General features: G+C 40.6%; 1 protein-coding gene across 2 annotated transcripts in view; it reads right to left on the reverse strand.

Annotated features, from left to right (window-relative positions):
* Positions 1–2,244: 2,244 nt before the first annotated feature.
* BACH1 (BTB domain and CNC homolog 1) overlaps positions 2,245–22,036 on the reverse strand; it is a 44,111-nt gene continuing 24,319 nt past the window's right edge. For both annotated transcript variants that reach the window (XM_043593775.1, XM_043593776.1), the window contains exons 2-5: positions 20,849–21,142; positions 17,992–19,341; positions 16,112–16,318; positions 2,245–6,079 (exon numbers count right to left, since the gene is read on the reverse strand). In XM_043593775.1, the coding sequence (XP_043449710.1) occupies positions 5,624–6,079; positions 16,112–16,318; positions 17,992–19,341; positions 20,849–21,082 (2,247 nt within the window). In that variant the 5' untranslated portion in view covers positions 21,083–21,142 and the 3' untranslated portion in view covers positions 2,245–5,623. The remainder of the gene's footprint in view (positions 6,080–16,111; positions 16,319–17,991; positions 19,342–20,848; positions 21,143–22,036) is intronic.

Raw genomic sequence — 22,036 nt, forward strand, 5'->3', positions numbered from 1 at the left:
GGTTGCCCTCTGCCCCCCATACCCTCCTACTGATGAGCAGAGGTGGTACAGGTGGGTCATCCAGTGCTGCTCAGGGAAAAGTCTCTCTCTCCTGGGAACCAGGAGCTGTGGGGGTGGGGGGAGCTACTTCCTAATAGCAGGAAACAAAACAACGTGGCAAACTTACCTCCTGCTGGACTTCCCGCTAGGCTCTCACTCTAAGCTGTTCCTTCAACTAACTATTCTTGATCAGTAAATTGAGGCTTTATTTTGGTTTTCCATCCACCATTCCTCATTTCATTGCTCTCATTGTCCCTAATTCAGGAAAAGAATATTGAAATGCTCCTCTGGAAACCTGTGGGCAGCAATGTTAGACAGAGAAATCAAAATCAGAATAGAATGTGGGTGGTAAAATACGTGTGATCTGGAACGTGTGGACCCATGATATATAGTGGAGGCCAGGGAATTTTTGATGGCATGTGGAGGCTTATATTGGGCCAGGTGAGTGTTCACAGTTCAGAAGGTGGCCTGGGTGAGGGGTTTTAGACCAGCCTGTGAGTATTTTGAATCCGGAGGGTCATGGACCTTATGGTGCTTTATTGACAGAATGTGACTTTCTGTGGAATCCCAACTGCCCTCGTTGGGCCTTTGCAAAGGCTGAGTGAGCCCTTAAGGAAAAGGCATGAAACCTCAGCAGAGGTGTGGGTCACTCCTCACAGACAGTGTCATTCCTTCAGGGACTCAGAAGTTGTACTGGCCCGATGCCAAAAGTCTAACTCTGATGACTCAGAGTTAATAATGAGACACACAAGACCATCACCGCATTTGTGCCACCTGTTTTGAAAGCCAGCCAATCTCCAGCCATTGGAGCAGATATCTCAAAGTTCTATTCCCAGGACACAGTACCCAGCATGCCCAAAGGCTGTAGTCCACACTCAGTGATATCTGAGATAAGCACAGCAGATGGAGAGAATCCTTGTATCAGTTCCCCCCCAATGCCTGTCCGTCAGTGCCCACTTTCTAGAATCTACCACCTGTGAACTTAAATTCAACTGGCAGGAACATCCCCAAGAAGGACCCCTTTGGTGGACCACAAGGAGCACGAGAAAGCGGCAGCAAGGTGGCATAAATTAAATGAAGTTGCCCGCAGCAGGCCTGTGGATGCCCTAACACCAGCAGCAGGCCCTCAGCCCACTGGGCAACCTCCAGGCACCACTGGGCATTTCCAGGGGAAAGGACTCTTCACAGAGCTTGCAGGCATACCTGGGAAGAGTAGTACGTGCTGCTTTCCAGCTCTTTCAAGGCACCTAGATCCCAATGCGCTACAGAATGCTAGCCAGGTTCCAGCTCTTCACCAGTAGTGCCTGGCCAACGTCATGGGCGCTACATGCGTTGCCCCAGATGCCATTCTGCATTGGGGCCCAGGGAGGAAATGGTGGCGGGGCCAGCCTCGGGTGCACTTGTCTTGTCTACAGTTGGCGCTGGATAGTTTAAGTCCGTGTAAGTAAGAAGCCATCCCTCAGAGGTAGCTCTCTCAGGCCTAAAAATTGCCAAGTCTGCCTCACTTCAGAGTTCGCTTGTAGCAAATTCACTGGGCAAAGCAGCTATAAAGCTGTGTCCCACAACCCGGCCTCCATCGGCAGTGTGGACTTCACCTACCACCTGTTTCTTTCTCACATGGTCCAGACCATGCTCTGGATCGTCGGTAGCTCTGAGCAGCTGCTCAAAGCTTGATTACAAGGTCTGGTTGGAAGTTGGATGGAATCTGGTAGACGTGACTCAGTAGATAAGTCTTGAAAACAGAAAAAGCCCTACATGGGGCGCCTGCGTGGCTCAGTCGGTTGAGCATCCAGCTTCGGCTCAGGTCATGATCTCAAGGCTCATGAGTTCAAGCCCTGCGTGGGGCTCTATGCTGACAGCTCAGAGCCTGGAGCCTGCTTCGGATTCTGTCTCCCCTCGCTTTGCCCCTCCCCTGCTCGCACTCTGTGTCTCTCAAAAAAAAATAAAATAAAAACGTAAAATAAAAATTTACAAAAAAAAGAGAAAAAAAACCCCTACACCTCTATCCAAAGACTGAGATTAAGTAAAACAGTAGCAAGGCTAAAATCTGTGCCTCCTTAACCATCCGAGTGATGGGAATATTTTTCTTCAGGCATGATAAAATAGGAGAGATTTTCTCATAAGTCATACTGATTTTGATCAAAAGACTAAAATTAGTAAATTCACATGAGAGGTGAGAAAACGGATATGGAGTGTACAACTCTATTCAATTAGAAGCAATTTTAAATAATTTTATTTATCTGTCAATTTATCACCAATATCTAACATTTATGGTTTTGCTACATTTGGATAAGCACATTAGAAAGAATGTAAATTAAATACTATGAAAGTTGCCTTTTAATGAAACATAATCTTAACAGGATCAGGATATATAAATTTAGTGGTTTTATTGCATTATTAGAAAATTATGTTATGAAAGATACAAAAAAAATCAATAGATGTTATTATTTGTTTATTTCACCATCAGTATGCCATTTTTTACCATATGGCTTTGTATTTTCAATCTGCCCAATAGATTTCAAAGAATAGTTTATTACATGCCTAATAAAACACTTAAAATATTTACAGATTCAAAATAGATGTTTCAAAACTGAAAAAAGTTGACCTGAGAATTCAATATAGCATTGCCATTTATTTGTTTGACTTTTTTCCCCAAGTTGTTAATGTGGCAAAGTGTCCACATGCAACCTGTATCGTCTACTGCAACAAATATATTTAATTCCTTATTTAAAATTGGTTAAGCATTAAGCTATGTTAGGTTATAAAATTTACAGATGGAGAACCAAGGTTTAATTTATAACCATATTTGTTTTGAATGTAATAATTTAACAACAAATTATTTGCTATAGTTGTAGCATTCAAATAACGAAAACAATTTTAAGGTAATATTATTTTATGGAGTTAGACATAACAGTTTTTTAAAAATCACCAATCATTGTGAAGGCTAATTCATAAAATAAGGAACAATGATCATGTAAATATGCAATATACAAACTGAAAAAAACCTTTCCAGAATTCTGCATGAAGGAAAAGATATACACTGTATATACATAATCCTGTCACTTGTCTTCGGCAGCCAAAAAAAAAAAAAAAAAAATCATAACAAACTTTCTTAGAAAAAAACTTCTTTAGAAGTTAATGTTAAAATAGGCATAAATGTGTAATGCTATGCAATATATAGAAAATTTCCCTACCTTATGGCTGAAAAACAAAGATAAAATCCTTTATCTCTCTGTCCCTCTGTATTACAATTTGAAAATCATGTAGGTATGAGGTAGTGTAGTTACTTGTATTACATGCTGGCTATTAAAAGTAATGCTGTATTTTACAAAATATCACACTTGGCCAATAATCAGAATATCATCAAAATAAACCCTTAATGCTAAACTATTTATATGTAGAGAGAAATCTAAACCAAGTGTCTTAAAAATCATATTTAAGTTCTGAGACAACTAGGATGTATCATAAAATATTAAGTAACCTTTCAGAGCAGTTATTTACAGTAGCAGTTAAAGCAAAAGGTTATGTGACATTTGCACATACACAAACTGATATGACAGTTGAGTGGACACTGAGGTAGGAAATCAAGGATTCCATTGGTTTTGTATAAGATTTTACATTTTGTAAACCAGAAAAGTTTTTATATTATTTTATATTTTGGAGTTAAAATTTTAAATTACAAGTATCAAAGAGCTAGCTACATGGGGATATTATCTATCTACCTATCTATCTCTCTCTATATATATAGGTATGCACACGCGATTCTTCTGTAGTATGGGATGCACTATCATAGAATTATTCTCCCTGACAAGTTCTTAAGTACTCTTATAAAAGCTTCTAGAAAATAAACAAGCTCAACTAGTTTTGTCTTACAACTAAGTCAATAACAGAGATAACATACAAATCACTGAAAACATACTAGCAATATCTCCCCCGCGCACCCATCGGAAAGGGTAACATTTGATAAATTACTCCGAAATATGAACTCTGGTCCCCATATGCTGTCACGACTAAGGTCTACTTGCTAGACTTGCTGCTGTGGATGCTGGGCTCCCACGGTAGCTACACAGGCCCTTCACCAGACTCAGGATGCAGTTGCTAAGCCTCTCTCTCAGATATCTGATCTTGGTAAATTAAGTACTTTTCCAATCCAAACATGATAAATTACTCCTGTGTACCCTTTAAAACTAGGTTCTACCAATGTGAATATATGCAATTTCTTTAAAACACTGTTGAGAAGGTTCATACTCTGTAGGTTTACTGGACTCTCAAACACCAGAATGGCTGAGAGCCACTGCAAAATGTTGGGGGGGTAAGTGCTGGGACTATAAAAGCTTTATTTTAAAACGGGACTGAGTGAACACAAAGACCGATCACGAAATGCCCAAGTCAAAGTGATTTGTGTGCCCTTATACACCAGATCCGGGGAAGGGAAAGAGATTAAATCTGGTTTCCAGATCCAAACCCACAATGGAACGAGACTGAACTTCGTCCTATTTCACAAACCTGCACGGCTGTGTGTAGATACGTTTTCCTCTACAATAATGCTGTTTACAAGTAAACCACAGGACTTCGGAAATAGGATGAAAAATGAACTGCCGCTCCTGACAAACGTAAGCAGTGTTCTTTCCCCACGAGGTCTGCTTTTCTTGCAGGGGTCGTGACCCGTGGCGGGAAGGCAGAGCGCCTGGTGTCTGGGGCAGCCCTCCGGGAGTCCAGGGAGGCCACGACAGGGCTGCCGGCGTGCCCCCTCATGCCTGTGTCCCAAGTCGTACTTCTTCCAGAAGGAAAAGAATGTCAGGAACCAGAAAGATCACGGTGGACCCAGATGTGGTAGAGACTGCAGAGAAAGAACGGAAGGGGGGAGAATGACACTTGTCTACTGTTGATGCCGCCAGCATTTCTGAGGTCGACCCCGAGGAGGGCGGAGCAGAAGCCTCTGCCCCGGCCAACCGCGTGCCTCTGTGTCCTGCGTATTCCCGACGTAGCTGAGGAGTCGCGGTGCAGGCCAAGCCAGCCCTGGCGTCGGTGGGAGAAGAGCAAAGCTCCAGGATTCGGGCGAGACACTGTCTTCCTCACCCTGCAATTCTGCACAAGTCTTCAGACGGCTGACATCCACTTCAACACACGGCGGAGCTCTACCGGCCTTACTCGGGGAGGCATTTTCTTTTAAACCGCCGTCGTGCGAAAGGTCAGGTTCTGAAACTTGTGCAGGCCACTTCCTTAGCAGGAACTCTCTGCAGACGCTTCAAGCTGTTAAACTTTTGACACGCTGCAGTTTTCACTGTCCAATTCACTTTGCATATGGGAACAGTTACTACCAATAGTGATTGTTCTTTAAAACGGAGTTTTTAAAGCCTTAGGACAGTTTCACATGTGAGTTTTCACGATCCGGGAGGCATGTAATTTGTGCATCTCGTGGAAATCAGGGGAAAGTCAGGGTTGCCTTCAGAGGAATTCCCTTAACAGCAAAGCCAGCGGGGGCCAATAACCAACGCTGTTAAGAGTCAGAGGCTGTATTTTGCTCTTAAGACGTCAAAACTGCAGCGGAAAACGAGCCGGTGTGCCGGAAGTGAATGCGCGTTTACTCATCAGTAGTACATTTATCAGTCATCTGCTGGCAGAAGTCCGAGATGCCGCCCCCCTGCCGGCACGGTTCCGAAGGCCCGGCCTGCTCGGGGGCGGCAGGAAGCCGGGACTCGCCGGGGGCACAGCCCGCAGACCCCCCGCCCTTCGGGCCGGGATGGGGATGGCGAGGGCTTGGCTCCCCGGCAGGGAGTGCCGCGGGGGGCCCCTCAGGTAAACTCAAAATCGACGGTAACGCAAGTTCGCCATCAGGAGTACTTTTTTCTTTTTCGGAAATTAAAAATGAAAGTGGGCAATCTGAAGCAGAGTACTTGGCGAGGATCTGTATTTGTTCTTGACTTAGAGCTGCTTCTTTACAGACTTGCTGGCAAAGTCCTGTTAGGTTCTGCTTCGTCTCACCCAGAGTTGACAAAATGTGATCTCTTTCTTTCAGCAAGCTCTCCTTTTCGTTTTGCTGTGAGATGGGAAAGAGAATACAAGGACTTGTGTTTAGTAGCTCAGTCGACATTCTCAAGTAACCAAACATTCGTATCTCCTGGGTCTCCTCATTAAATGACACCACCAGGGACTTCTACTTCCAACTCAATACAAAAATTTTTTAAATAACCCAGAGGCCCATAATCCCTCATCCAAAACTCTGATGTATCTTGGGGTTCAGAGTTTTTCAGATTTTAGAAAGACAATACGGATGCACATGTACTCCCTCCAGCAGGGTCTGGGGCGGTACCCCACGGTCAGACATCTTTACGTTTCTAAATAAAACACATTAAAATACCAAATAACGCACATAGTAGGAGGAAGAAAGACTTGACAACAGCCTGGTGTCAGGTGTTTTTTTTGTTTTTTGTTTTTTTTTTTTCCGGTCAAAACAGTTTATGACAAACTTGCCAGGTTTTCAGAGCTTTTTGGATTTACAGATTGTAAACACAAGTGGACCATACATTTGCGATGGAAAACAACCAAAAAAAGTACGAGTACACCGGTCACAAGTACAGCAGCTCTGCTCCCTGCAGGATTCTAACCATGACCAACATTTGTTGAGCATTTGCTTTGTCCCAGATATTGTGCTAAATGCTTTCAAATATGCAGTCTCAACCACATCATTCACACCATGACTCTGTTGATTTAAGTAATATTACACCCATTTTATAGATGGGACTGAGAGCTTAATAAGTGTGTGTATTAAGTGTGTACTAAGTGTGTACTAACTGAGTTACTAAGGTGTGAAGAACCTGGGGATGAACTTTGTGTCTCTTATTTATTATTTTTGTTCCTGTTATGATTACTATTTAAAGCTTTTATCCCTGTAGGAACGCCTGCCACAGGATATTTTCAAACTTTTCCTGGTTCCTGCATTTCTGTCCACCGTCACTTGTTGCTGCTGCTGCTGCTAAGGCTTTTTCCTTCAGGGTCCCACCTTATCCTTCCTATTCTACCGCTGCAGCGCTGCTTACCTAGGATGAGCTAGGAAACCAAATAATCAAGCGATTTATAAGCAAAGAGTAAATAAATGTTAGTAGACGGTCACAGGTTTCTCCCGTGAAATTTACGACAGCTCTCTTGGCTTTCTGCCCACTGACAGGCTCTGGAGAACAGAGGTTGCAAGCTAACATTGAGGCAGGTTGTCTCAGAATGATAATGCGCAATGACCATCCTTTAAATAGATTCTTTTCTGGAACAAAAACAGCTAAAAGGGTAAAAGGAAATTTGCTTTATATAAAAGTGCTGCTACTGTTTCACATAAAAGTTTTTCTTAAAAAATTGTATGTGAACCCAGTTACTGAGAGTTAGGTGTTTAAATATCTCAAGGCCATCTACTATTTTGAGAAAATGTGTGGTGAATACAGAGTCCTATAGTAAATTTTACCTTGTCAAGTATTCTCCAATTTGTTCAGATCTTTACACAACTGTTCTGTTTTGAAAATACAGGTATAGGTCAAAAATATATACATTTTTATATACAAATGAATAAATAAGTAAAACCAAGACCAATGTTCTTGGTAACAGAACAGAAGAGAAATATACTTTTGGTAACAGAACGTTTGTCAGTTGTAGGCTTCTGGTAAAATGAGTCTGCAGGTGCCTAGAGGGCACTACCTGTGCTTACTACTACCTATCCAAGAAGGAACACATTTACTGGAATCGGCACCCACTTTTTTTTTATGACCTCCTAGAAGCCAATCCAAATGAGGACGTAAACAAAGCTTCCAGAAGAAAATAAGAAGTATTTTCCCTCAGTCACAACAATACTCAGCCATAGACTCCTCTATCAAAGTTGGGATGAATTTCCTTTCTAAATAGCGACAGACGAGGGGCGCCTAAGCATCCGACTTCAGCCGGGTCACGATCTCGTGGTCTGTGAGTTCGAGCCCCGCGTCGGGCTCTGGGCTGATGGCTCAGAGCCTGGAGCCTGTTTCCGATTCTGTGTCTCCCTCTCTCTCTGCCCCTACCCTGTTCATGCTCTGTCTCTCTCTGTCCCAAAAAAAATAAATAAACGTTGAAAAAAAAATTTTTAAATAGCAACAGACGAAATTTTAACTACTGACTGGTCTTTTAAATTAAACGTGGTTAAGCAAATTAATGAAAATCTGAACTTTTTTCCAGAAATGAGAACTGCCACTTAATCTACAGATACTACGGAGATGACAAATATTTTATAACTTCTATCTCTTTAAACACTGATCATCTTGGGGCACCTGGGTGGCTCAGTCGGTTAAGCATCTGACTTCAGCTCAGGTCATGATCTCGCAGTCCGTGAGTCCGAGCACCGTGTCAGGCTCTGTGCTGACAGTTCAGAGCCTGGAGCCTATTTTAGATTCTGTGTCTCCCTCTCTGTCTGACCCTCCCCCATTCATGCTGTCTCTCCCTGTCTCAACAATAAAATAAACATTAAAAAAAAATTTTTTTTAAATAAAAAAAAAAATAAAATAAACACCAATAATCTTAAACATTCTCCCGACTTCCACCCCACTAAATAAAGGGTGACATAACTATACTCCTCAAGCACATCCCATACAAGATGTCTTGCTTCTTTCTTTACAACAACTAAAACCAACAGGTACAACCCTGCAATGCCACCATGATTAGTTCTATAAATTAAATGCCCCCAGCTGTGCCTCTGCACTTTTAACTCCTACACAGATAAGTTTCTAGGCAGTCAGCTGATTTTTCCAGGCCACTCTAATTTTAAAACACAAATTGACTTCAGTAGAATTCAGTTTAATAACTTATTATTAAGGGGCAGCTGGGTGGCTCAGGCAGTTAAGTGTCCGACTCAATCAAGAGTCTTCGGCTCAGGTCAAGATCTCATGGTTCGTGAGTTCAGGCCCTCTTGTTGGGCTCTGTGCTGACGGCACGGAGCCTGCTTGGGATTCGCTCTCTCTCCCTCACTCTCTGCCCCTCCCCCACTCTCTAAATAAATAAATATTTTAAAAAATAACTGATCATTAAATAAAAGTAATTTGACTTAATCACTTCGTGACATCTTTAATTAAAGACACCTCCTAAACATACGACCAGCATCCAGCTACCTATCTCTACAATGTATTTTCATTTTCTTAGAATGCAATCGTATAAAGTACAGGTCTGAGGTTCTGTGGCTTTAACCACAGATTTATAAGAAAAATAAAATTGGTGTTCTAGTACCATTCTGCATTTTATGACAAGTTTACATCCAAATCCACACTTTCAACAGCTAGTGTACAACATTCACTCAAATAGAAGAACTTAAAAATATTTTAAATAGAACTCACCCAATAAAGGTAACGAGTGAAAGAATTTGGCACCCAAAGGGCTAGCTGACAGTGACAATGTTTTAGGTCAAAGAGTACTCACTACTAGAAAATGGTGATCAGTGGTTCCTTATGATGTAAAATCTCTGAACACACAGGTCAGGGAACTATGCAAGTGGCCCTTAAAAATATGAATACAAATGCTCAATTTCACTCATAAGAGAAACAAAAGCAAAAGCCACCCCGAGATACCAATTCTCCCTATCAGCCTGTGAAGAACCCAAGTGGACAATAAACTTCTTGCTGAGGCTGGGGGCAGACACCCACACAGCTGGCAGGAAGGCAAAATGCTACGACCCCAGCAGAGCAGAATTCATTAATATCTAACAAAGTGACATAGCTATTTACCCTCTTCCAGGGACCCATCCTAAAGAGACACCTCCTTCAGCAGGAAAAAACAACGTGCACAGTTATCCACCGCAAGGTCCCAAATGTCCACCAAGAAGAACCTGGTGTGATACTGCTCTGCAGTCACGGCCGAATATACAGAGCTGTGAAAGGAATGACAGCCTCTTTGAACTAAGAAAAATATTTCCTGGAAATCACTTCTTAAGTGAAAAGAGTGAAATACGGAAAAGCGCATATGGAATTTGTTTACGTAGCAGCAAGGATCAGAAGAATAAACATAAAATACCGCTGAAGTTTTTAAACATAAATATTTCCTGGAAATCACTTCTTAAGTGAAAAGAGTGAAATACGGAAAAGCGCATATGGAATTTGTTTACGTAGCAGCAAGGATCAGAAGAATAAACATAAAATACTGCTGAAGTTTTTAAACATAAATACTGCTGAAGTTTGATTGAAAATATCTACCTGGCTCATGAGTTCCATTATACTTTTTTACTTTTATTTATCCAAGGTGATGTATATACTGAATGCACTCGTGAGTTACACAAACACACATACATTTCCCACTCTGTCCCCTCAAAGAGCCCAGAAGGAGTTAACAACAGCAGCAAGCATGCTAAAAGAAACCAGAGAATTTTGGATAAAGATGATTCCAAATCTTGGGACAAGCGAAGTACAGGGTGAGCCTGTGACAGATTATTCTAGGCAGCACAGAAGCACTAATGGGGTCATGTCAAAAGGACACAGCAGCTAGCCTGAGGGGCCTCTCTCTGGCCAACTTTGAAAAAATACCAACATCGAAAAGACTAATGACGATTATGGTTGTGAGAAATTAAATGAGGAAAAAAATCAATCCCTAAGTCCACAGTGATACTAAAGGCATGGCATGGCGGGAGGGAGGCAAACAGGAGGGAAGAAAAGTCCCCTTTAAAAGAGGAATACCAAACAAACAAATGGATACAAATAAAAGAGTAACAAGCATGTGTGTAAGTGGAACAACAGAATTAGGTCACTATTTTGCAACACCCATTGTGAAGGCCACCAACATATGCTAGAAAACAAAACATGTAGGAGTCGTGGGGAAGAGGCTATTCCTAAAGTGCCTAAGTAACACGTCACAGATTACTGAGCAATTACAGAGGCAAAAAACAGAATCTCGAAAATGATCTGGCAATCCCCATCTGCTCAGGTAGGACACCTGACACAGTGTGCCCTCTACCACGTGGCGTACCATAAAGGACACAACACCAGTTCAGGTTTCATCTCAATTCAACAACTTACACTTTCAGTTTGTGTGAAATACAAAGAATGGAGGAGTGAGTCAAAACCAAGTGGAAACAGTCAGGTAAACATTAAAAGTAGGACATTTTATGAGAAATCTGGCCTGGACTCTTCAAAAAGTTTTTGAAGATTTTAAAAAGGGTTGTGGGGGTCTCAGGTTGAAAGACTAAAAAGGCACAACCAAATGTTCTGTGATGAAAGGACCCTAGTTTGGAGGGGGAAAAAAGCATATAGGTGAAATACATTTGGGAAACTATTAGGGTAATTTGAATAGGGAGTATATATAATACTGAGGATCTATTAACTTTCTCGGTATGATAGAACTATTGGTAAAGATATGAGATAAATATATGTAAGAATGTCTATTTTTAGGAGATGCATGCTTTAGTATTTAGGGGTCAAATGTCATAATGTGGTAGCTTTTAAATGAATCAGAAAATAAAAGCAGAGCAATAGAGACCGACTGAGAAAAGACACTGGGACCGAGATCAACCAACTGTGGTTAGAAAGAGACCAAAACTGACCGACAAGGAAAGAGACAAAGAAGGACAGACCAAACAACGAGAGCAGGGACACACACGTGGCTGGAAAGACCAACAGAGAAGTAAAGCAGATGTGGCAAATGTAAATAATTGTTGAGTCAACATGAGGTTGTTCATTGCACTCTTAACTCTTCTAAAAGCTTGAAGCTTTCAGAATGCAGGGGAGGAAGATGAATCTCAGGAAAACATGAGAACACGTAAATCTCTCCCTGTGAGAATATAAGCATTTTATTGGCAAGGACTGTATCTCGGTCATCTTTGATTTCCTGGTAACTCGTACAACATTTAGTATGCTCAGCAGATGTTCACAGAAAGAAGAGGAATTTAAAATACAACTACTAATATTTACTGGGCCCAGGGCACGTGCTGAGCAGTATAATGGCATGTGATCTTTGCACCAGTCCTGAGGGAGATAACTATCCTTATCTCCGTATCACCAATAAGGGAATGTGGGTGGGTATTAGAGGTAGAATAATTTCCCCAAGCCACAAAGCTACCAAGTAGCCAGGGACCATTTCCAGATGTTTGACTCCAAAGCCTCCATCTGACCTCTGTGCCCTAGTGCAACAGGCTCTCAAATTTTAATGTGAATGAAGATTTACCCTGGAAATATTTATGAAACACATGCTTCTGGGACCCTCCCACAGGTGTAGGGTAGGATTAAGGAATGTGCTTTTTTTTTTTTTTTTTTTTTTAGTTTTTCTAGTATTTTTTAGGAACGTGTATTTTCAAAGGGACACTCCCAGATAACTCTGATGCCAACTGCCCACAGACCACATTTCAAGGTGTGCTGCTCAAGGATATCACAGAGTGGCAATGGGCAAGTTCCAGAAGGGCTCACTGGGTGTGTTTGGAGATGGCAGTGTGCGTGTGCTCAGAGCAGCCAGCAGCACGTGGCTAGAACAGATTTATCTCTTTAATATTTATTTATTTTTGAGAGAGAGACAGAGAGAGAGAGAAGAGGAGGGGCAGAGAGAGAGAGGGAGACAGAGAATCCCAAACAGAGAATCTGCTGAATCAGAGAATCTGCTGTCAGCATAGAGCCCAACACAGGGCTCAAACTCATGAACCGTGAGATCAGGACCCAAGCCAAGATCAAGAGTACTGACTGAACCGTGCACCCAGGCGCCCCAAAACAAGTTTATTTTCAATAAAATAATACAATCTTCACCACACGATGTAAAATACTAAGGACAGATGAGGTCTTTGTACTCCTATACCATCACAATAGATAAAAGCAATGAAACAAAATGATGTCTATATACCTCAAGTCTGAATCCAAGTGCTTTTGTGAATATTCTGATTTCTGATCACTTATACATTGATACCAATAAATATTGGATAACATCTAAGAGAAATACACTTTGGTAATTTTTTTTCTTTAAAAAGCTAAATTCCCGGAGTGCCTGGGTGGCTCAGTCAACTTGAGTGTCTGACTCTTGATTTCAACTCAGGTCACGATCCCAGAGTCGTGAGATCCAGCCCCACATGAGGTTCCACACTAAGCAGAGAGCCTGCTTGGGATTCTTGCCCTCTCTCCCTCTGCCCCTTTCTCCCACTTGTGCTCTCTCATAAATAATTAGTTGAAATTAAATTAAATTAAATTTTTTAAAAAAGCTAAGTTCCCTTCATTTCAGGGTTACTTTTCCTCGAGGCAAAAATACTATTAGAAACATACTAGTTCTTAATTTCTCAAGAAATGTTCAAGAAGAAACATGGACCTTGTAAAGAATCCTTAAAGACAAGAGCTTTGTAAGCCAAACATAACAAAAATTGAATGATTCTTGAACTTTATTGGTTAAAAAAAAAGTCATGTTATTGGTCTATAGATTATTCATATTCAAAATCCTTATAGTAAATGCAATGACAAATCAATGCCTAACCTCTAATACACCATAAATGTTAAAAGTAATTACCATCAATTTACCCACCAAATAAATATACCTCTTTCTTTTTCTTCAAAGGTTCTATTAGATTCTGACAGGACTTCTTGTTGAAAAATACAACTCATTTATTTATTGAATTTGAACTAACATCACCCATTGTCTTTCATAGTGCATTGAGACTATTAAAGTGTCCTTTATACATGGTAATTATTCTACAAATCTACCGTGAAGACATTTTAGAATCACTATTCTTACCGTGATCAAAACACTGTTCTTCATGTGTTTTTCCATCCAGTCTATTATGCTATTACTCTTACGACAAACTGCAAAAAGTTTGCAGCCAATAGCCACAGACTAAAGTTTACTAAAATATGGGCCCTTCACCTAATCACCAGACCAGGGCAACATATACTGTGAATTCATTTATATGTTAACCTAACCAGTTATTGGCTACATCACCATGGCTGTTTCATTACGAAACAAGTAATTTCCCTTAAGTAGGTTCACTAAAATACTACCCAGAATATAAATACCGGGAAATACTGCTTGTCTACTGACCATGTTTCCAGAAAGTACCCTCTCAATTTAAAAAATACAAATCTGTCGCACTCCTCCATATTCTCCACTCTACTGTTGGTCCTTCTCTCTTTACAAAAGACAACAAGACCCAAAACATCACCCAATAACCAGGGTCTAAATTCCAAGTAAATTTCTTAATGTAATAAAATAACTTAAGGCTCAAACTCTTTTACATCTAGAAAAAGGGGCAGCTTTCTTATTCCTGTTAGCTAAGAAGTAACACATTCTCTGCTTATTTTCACCTGAGAGAGACATCTGTGGCAGGTCTGAACTTTACAAGTGCCCCTTACACTTTGCAGCTAGAGTGTGCCTGTAAAAATCACTAGAACGGAGAGTAGTATGAAGGACAGGACAGTGAGTTCAAGGAAGCTAAAACATAACGCAAGACACTCTGCAAAAAAGAAAAAAGAAAAAGAAGAAAAAGCTAGCATGTTTTCTCTGGAGATATTGGGAAGTGGAAAGAGACTGAGCTGAGCTCAGTCAGCCTGGTGCACATCTGGATGAGCAGATCCCCGGCAGGCGATGTGCTCTGCCTGCCCAGAGGTGGGCTCCTGGCAGCTGGGCTGTAACTATCTGTCCCTTCTCTCTTGTCACAGAAAAGGACACCTAAGCTGAAGTAAGCCAATTAGATGCTCACCTCCTTGGGAATTTAGAACTAAAACTGTAGTGTCCATCCGGACTAGATTCTGGAAGAGAGAGAGACTATTCAGAAGCTACACTGCAGCTACCCTTCCCATCCACATCTAGCAGCACAGTGCAGAGTGAGCAGGTGCATGAAGATGGGGTGACAGAGAAGATTCTCTGGGTTTCTGGTGGCAGTTTTCCACTTTCCTATTCTATACTGTTTACGATGCCTGCTTCACTCTTGGGCTTCTAAATGAGACACCTGTATCCTCACAACAAATTCATCCCTTCATTCATTCATTCATGCTTCAGATGGTTTCTATTTCTTACAGCCAGTGTCCAAATTAATACAACAGGTAAATAGGGTACTGACCACAATAGGTGAATAATAAATTTTTATTTTTCCATTTTTCTGTATATAAAGGCACAGACTGGTTTTTTATTCTTTTCTTTTTTTCTGATGAGGGCAAAGATGAACTGAATGGAGGAAAACACAACACTGTCATAACAACCCAGTACAGCACAAAATAAGAATGCATTTCCCCAGACAGGTTCTTTTTTCTAAAATGTTGCTGATTGATTGCTGTTCATAGCTAGAATGTTTGTGCTTGAGAACTTGCTACAATCACAATTTCAAACTTTCACCAATAATTAACAAAGACTCCAAACTAAATATTCCAAGAATGTTTTTGCTATTTCTCAGTGCTGGTTCCCTGCTGTCTCTACAGCTGTATTCCCATAGTTGTCTCTTTCATACAATGCTTTCTTCCACCAACCACTAGGGGAACAGAGAAACCTGGGTGCAAATTAATCCATTTTTCAATTAATTTGCGTTTTGATGCTGGAATAAATAACAAGATTCAATAACGTAAGCATTCCTCTCCCTCTAGAGTCTCAATAAATCTTGAATTTTATATTCATATCAGCAAATGAGTTCTTTCTCTTAGACGAAAGATCCAAGTTCGTTTATTGGTTCCAGTATCGATCACAACAAGTTATTCAAGTCTACCGTCAATTTAAATGAACAATTGTAACATTAGCTTTTATAGATACTTAAAAGAGATTAAAGTGTTTCAGAGTTTCTTCAATCTCTACTCAACCACTAAGAATTAGGTAGACAGTTAAAACACACACACACACACACAAAAATAGTTCTCAGTGTACATATTATAGCATATCACACTAAAGATGTAGAATACTAGCATAAGCATAAGAGTCTATGAAAACTCTTTTCATCTCCCAAGCTTTCTAAAAACATCATGTAACTTATTTTCTTAAGATGGTAATTGGTGAATTTTGAAATTAACATGTAATTGAGCATCGTATCTGACTCAGGAATTGAAACTGCTATTTCCTCTACAAAAAAAAAAAAAAAAAAAAAGAGTAACTGAATGGATGCGGTGGAATTTGAGTAACAAGAAACCTGCAAACTTACCAGCTTCTCAATTTCTGATTCCAGATTCTGTATACAGTCCAGTTTTCTCTTGCGACAGCGCTGCGCAGCAATTCTGTTTTTACTTCTCCTTCGAATGTCATGGATGCAGTCCAGTTGTTCCGGGGTCAGCTTGTGCATTTTCAACAAGGATTGAAAATCATTTCGGGAGAGTGAGATTATTCGTTGTGCATTAAAAGGCAGTTTTACCTAGAATGTAAAATAAACATTAGTAATTGCTGCTGAGTAATGTAGTTAGACTCCCATCACGGAAGAGGAAGATCTACATCTATATTTTCCAGAGAACTTCATTTAGACTTTAAAAAACAAAAACAAACAAACAAACAAAAAAAGCAGACCTCTATTCCCAGTTTCTATATAATCCCTTATAATAAAGACTGATAATTTGATATTTCTAGCCTATTTTAGAGGGTTCAGAAGACAAGTACATTGAGAAACAGATTTTTTTAGCAAAATAAAAAATATGAACACAAATATTCATGTATTTAAAATTAAAAAACAGAACTTGTTTTACTCAGACATGTTAACACACATATCTTTAAGCCTCTTTCCAAAGTGTTTTTAATGTGTTTAACCAAACAAAAAAAAAATCTATTTTATACTTTGATTGATACTGATCTAACACTGGTATAACTACCTAGTAATTTCTCGAGCATTTTAGAAAATTAATTTTTCTGTCAAGAAATAGTAGTGTCACATAACTCAAAAATCTACATGCTTCACTTTTTCACTTGTCAGTATAGAAATGGTTAGAAAAACCTAAGGAATATTTTAATGTCATCTTCAACATACTTAAATTTGGAAAAATTTAGGGTAATTTTTTTTTAATGACAAAATTGTGGGACAAGTTAATTATATTAATTATTCATATAAAACACTGAACAGTTTCTCTGGCAACCTACTTACTTTGTCTTTCAAACTTACAGAAATTAGTTACACAAAATGTCTTACAATTTCTTAAAAGTTTTATTTTTAACATTCTTTTCACAGTTGCATTAAATTAAAATTAAAATCCATCATATGGATTTATAAATGTCATATAAAAATCTGTAGATGTAACTCATGCACATATATTACTTCTTAAATTAAATCACCAATAATCTCCTTCCAAAGCTAAGGAGGAAAGAAAACCTGTCACTCTTTCAAACCCATGTCATCCAACAGCTAGAAAACCAAAGAAAATGATAAAGAACCAACAAGGCTTTATTATCACTGGAATTATGGTAATGTTTTACAAAAAACCATCTATCAAATACAAACAAACATTTGTACACAAAGTACACAGATCAAGCTTGGTAAGGTTAATCCAGTACCAGCTAACTCATGCCAAATTATTAAGACATTAAATTAATGGCTGAAATGGATAAGGGAAACTAAGAAAAAAATTAATGGCTATGAAAAACTAGGGCAAAGAAAACTCTCCCACATTCCTATACCTAGTCACTGCTAAATCATTGCCAAGTAACTAGTCCCAAATCCAGAGATCCTACAGCAATGACTAAGATTGGGACGTATGTTGCATTTTTCCAGGAGTTACCATGTAACGATCACAGATTCTTTTTTCTTTTTTTTTTTTTTTTACCTTTTGGGACAGGGCATTTGATTTAAACAGCCAATGTGTGAATACACTCCATGACAAAAATAAATACACCCGCTTGAAACATATGAACACAGAAGTCCTTCAAACTCCGTCACACTCTTTTGGTACTGATCACAGTTTTAGAACTGTCTCCGGATTTCCCCCTCCCTCCCTCCCTGAGCCTGCGCATATCATCTCTAAAGGCGCGACAGGAGTCGACCCAGAGTAAATCCTGATTAAGTGGTCAAACAAGGACTCAGCAACATACACGTTTTCCCCTCACCTCACATTCTTGTTCTCTGGCCGAACAGGGTTCGCTGTCACCTTCAGTATCCGTCTCAGAGTCATCTCCCAGGCTAATCACGCAAGCATACGGGCAAGGTTCCTGCTGGGGTTCGGAAACATACTCATCGTTTCCAATTTCCAAGCTGCTAGAACAGCCTTCGGTACTCAGAGTACTTATAAAAGGGCAGTTGACAGAACTTAACGTTGTAAAAGTCCTCTGACCCGGTTCCGGGCTCTCGCTGATCCTGATACCTAACCAGGGACACTCAGACCGTTTCTGGGAGTAGATCTGTTCTGAACCATCTTTGGCCACCGCAGGTGATAACTGCATCTGGCAAGGAGAGTCCGTGCTGCAAATGTCACTCCAGAAGCCTTTTGCTAGGTGTTCTGCCACTTCCCGTTCCACACTACTCCGATCGCTGGAGGCAAGGCTACCATCTTCCCTGGGGCCAGAGTCAGACTTCAAATGTAAATCCTGACTTTCACCAAACGTTTTCTCTTCCCGAACATCTGTACCTGACAAAGGCTTTTCTGTTAACACTGCTGTGTTTTGCATTCCAGCAAAACTCACGTCACCGTCACCGTATTGGTCGTAGGTGTGTAAAAGAGACAGAGAATAGAGCCCGTGAGGGGCTGCAGAAGAATTGTGGGGGAAAGGAGTCATTTCTGGCTTTTCTGATGGGCACTGAGGAGCAGGATCTTTCTTCTTGGTTTCTTCATGTTCCATTGCTAATTTACCTTCTTCACATTTTAAAATCACCTGCAGATCTGCACAGTCCTGGATTCCTCCCAGACATTCATTTTCAGGAGTCTCATTTGGCTGGGCAGAAGCATGCACGTCTTTGACACTGGATTCCGCACTACGGACTCTGTCAGTTCCAAATGCTTTCTGGAATTTTCTGTATTTGGGACATAGAGATGGCAAAGCCAGAGCAGCATCCTTTTCTAAGCACATGGATTCACAGGTTTGACTGGCACTGTCCTGGAGAGGAGATGATACTTTTGCATTTCCTTGATACCTATGCAGTTTCCATTGAGGAGTCTGGACATTTTTATTTTCCAAAAATTCCTCCACGTCGTCAATTTCTAAATCCCTCTGGTCCAACAGTGAAAACTTAAGGTCTGCTTTCTGACAGTGTGATGGGATGCATTTTTTTCTTAGGCATTCTTGCTGGTCTGCAGTGGAGTCCAAAAACTTAAATTTGAGAAACTGAAAGCAGGATTCCTCAATATCACGTACACCTAAAAATTCCACACACTTGTACACTTCATCCACATTGTCCTTACTTAAAATCAGTTTGGCAGTGTAGGCAAACTGAATTAAAGGTTCAAATCCTTTAACTGTCACCTGTTAACATACAAAATGAAAACAAATGCATCACTTGAAAGTGGTCTAGTGGATAAATAAAAGTAGAAGGGGAATACAGACATGAAGAACTTACTTGTGATCATTATAAAATGGGCATTTTAATTTGGTAAGTAAAAACATCCTTCTAGAAAATGTAACACTAATTAGGAGTCTGGAAAAGCATGCTTATCACACCTCATTCGTTGGACCTGCACCCTCCACTTCATAGATTTCACGCTTAATGACACATGAATTATGGTCTGACTCACATGAGGTGAAGACATCAAACACTGCCATTATGGGATGTGTTGCTAATTTTTAAAACCAATGCTAACCCATAGTTGGCCCTTATCATTTCACTGGCATTGTGTTATTCATGCTGACCTCTGCCACAGAACTGACAAGCTGTTGATGTTCCAAACTGTTGATACAAGTTCATGGAAGTATGGATGCTGGGATAAGCTAAACTGTAGACTTAGTACCCATCACAGAGCAGCCCACACCGACCTGCCATAAACAAGCTCTACATACTTTCTCCAAACGCCTCTTAACTTTAAAGGCTCCACGCTCTTCTAGCTGCAGTTAGTAACTACCTAAAAGCCAGCTATTCTAGGGATACCTGGGTGTCTCACTTAAGCGTCCAATCTAGGCTCAGGTCACGATCTCATGGTTCATGAGTTCAAGCCCCACATCAGGCTAGCTGCTGTCAGCGTGGAGCCCACTTCGGATCCTCTGTCCTCCTCTCTCTCTCTCAAAATGAATAAACTTAAAAAAAAAAAAAAAAAAAAAAAAAAAAAAAGCAAACAATTCTAATAAGAGTTCAGTGTAACCAGCACCTCTTGGTCCTGTGAAAGGGCTCTTGGAGTCAGGATATAACAAGGACAGAAATGTTTAGATGCCTGAGCTCTGCAACAGGCTGGTGGGGAAAGAGACAGGTAAAAGCAGGCTCTATAATTGTGAGACCAAATCAATTTTTTTCTACCAATGCACAGTCTCAAGAAAGAAAAAAGGGGCAAGAGAACACTTATGGGGTGTTTTCCTACTTTCCATGAGGCCCTGTCTTATTAAGATGGATGATTTCTAGAACCCTAAACCCACTCAGTTTCTCATCACAGGAAAAGGTCCAAAAGGAGAAAATGAGACACAGTGTGGCCACTCAGAGCATGACCTCTGCCAATGCCCAACCCATTGGCTGTGCCCTCCCTGCTTTGGTCATTTTCTCAAAAAGTCACATAACAGTGGGTCAAGTTATTCAACTGCTCAATAAATATTGTTAACTGACACCCAAAACTAACAATTCTATGTATGACATGTCATCATAAATTCTAGGAAAAAAGTTACAGAAATGAGCTCCCCAGGACAAGAAGGGAGACTGTTCTATTTTTAACTTTATCACGTTACCTTTTATAAAGGTAAAGGTAAAAATAAAGTCTACGGAAAGAGATTTAATTAGGTTCAATTCAATGAAAACCAGGGTAGCCTCCAGAAGCATGGACCTCTCTCCCACCTCTTCCGGCAGAGTGATGCTAAGCTCTGCATCGGCCTGGCCAACGATTCTCGAGTGGAAGTAGCTGCTGCATGCCGCCAGCACAGACCGGTGGGCCCGGTAGCGCTGGCCCTCCACGAGGACGGTGACGTCGCACAGCACGTCCTTCTTCCGCTGGTCGTTGAGGCCAAGCAGGACGTTGGTGCTGTGCACTGAAGATTCATAGGCAAACACCGCGTTCTCACTCAGAGACATTCTGCATAACAAATGGGGTCGGGAAGGCCAGTGAAAGCATGCTTCTCGTCGTCATCAAACCTGCAGAAACACATGTAAGACCTCACTTAAATAAAATCTTGTTAAAAATATTTTTTCTAAGTTTTTTTTGTTTTGTTTTGTTTTGTTTTGAGAGAGTGGGGGCAGAGGGCAGAGAGAGAGGGAGAGAGAATCCCAAGCAGGCCCCACATAGTCAGTGCAGAGTCTGAAATGGGGCTCAAACTCGCGAACCGTGAGATCATGACCTGAGCCGAAATCAAGAGTAGGATGCTTAACCGACTGGGCCACCCAGGAGCCCCTAAAAATATTTCTTTTAATGACAGTGTCAAATATAAATTTAAAAAGCCATCGCAAAAATAAAAGTGAAAACAAAAGTCTCTAGAGAACCTAGATACATTTATTCAATTTATTGCATTTAAAATAGGTTCTTCACGGCAGTTTTTAGTTAGTTTTTCTAATTTTAGGAAAAAGGGTTCTCAGGATGAGGGAGGGAAGAACTCTTTGAACCAACGATTTCATAGCTCTCTGAAAGTGAGACATTTCACATTGAGAAAACACCTACAATGAGCAAACAGACTGGGTCCAGGAAATTTCTGGGTGGCATCCCAATCCTGTTGTTTCATGATGCCAATGGGCGTGTTTGTGTGTGTGTGTATAGTTCACCAGAGGTCACCCTTTGGGATGGGACTGACGGGACCAGGCATGTGGCCTTCCACCATTCTCCATGCTCCGTTCCCCAACATTTGACAGCTGGTAGGAGCCTTTAGTGCTTTGTAACAAGGGACACATGGTACATAAGGTAAAGTTCCTCCAACATAAAGAAGAAAATGACTTGAGAAAAAGACAAAATTGTCGAGCCAGATCTTAACAAGTCCTTTTTATATAACAAGTCCTACTTTACACTACAAAACATGGGCAGTAAGTACAACTACATCG

This window comes from Prionailurus bengalensis, chromosome C2 (assembly GCF_016509475.1).
Source record: "Prionailurus bengalensis isolate Pbe53 chromosome C2, Fcat_Pben_1.1_paternal_pri, whole genome shotgun sequence".
Classification (NCBI taxonomy): domain Eukaryota; kingdom Metazoa; phylum Chordata; class Mammalia; order Carnivora; family Felidae; genus Prionailurus; species Prionailurus bengalensis.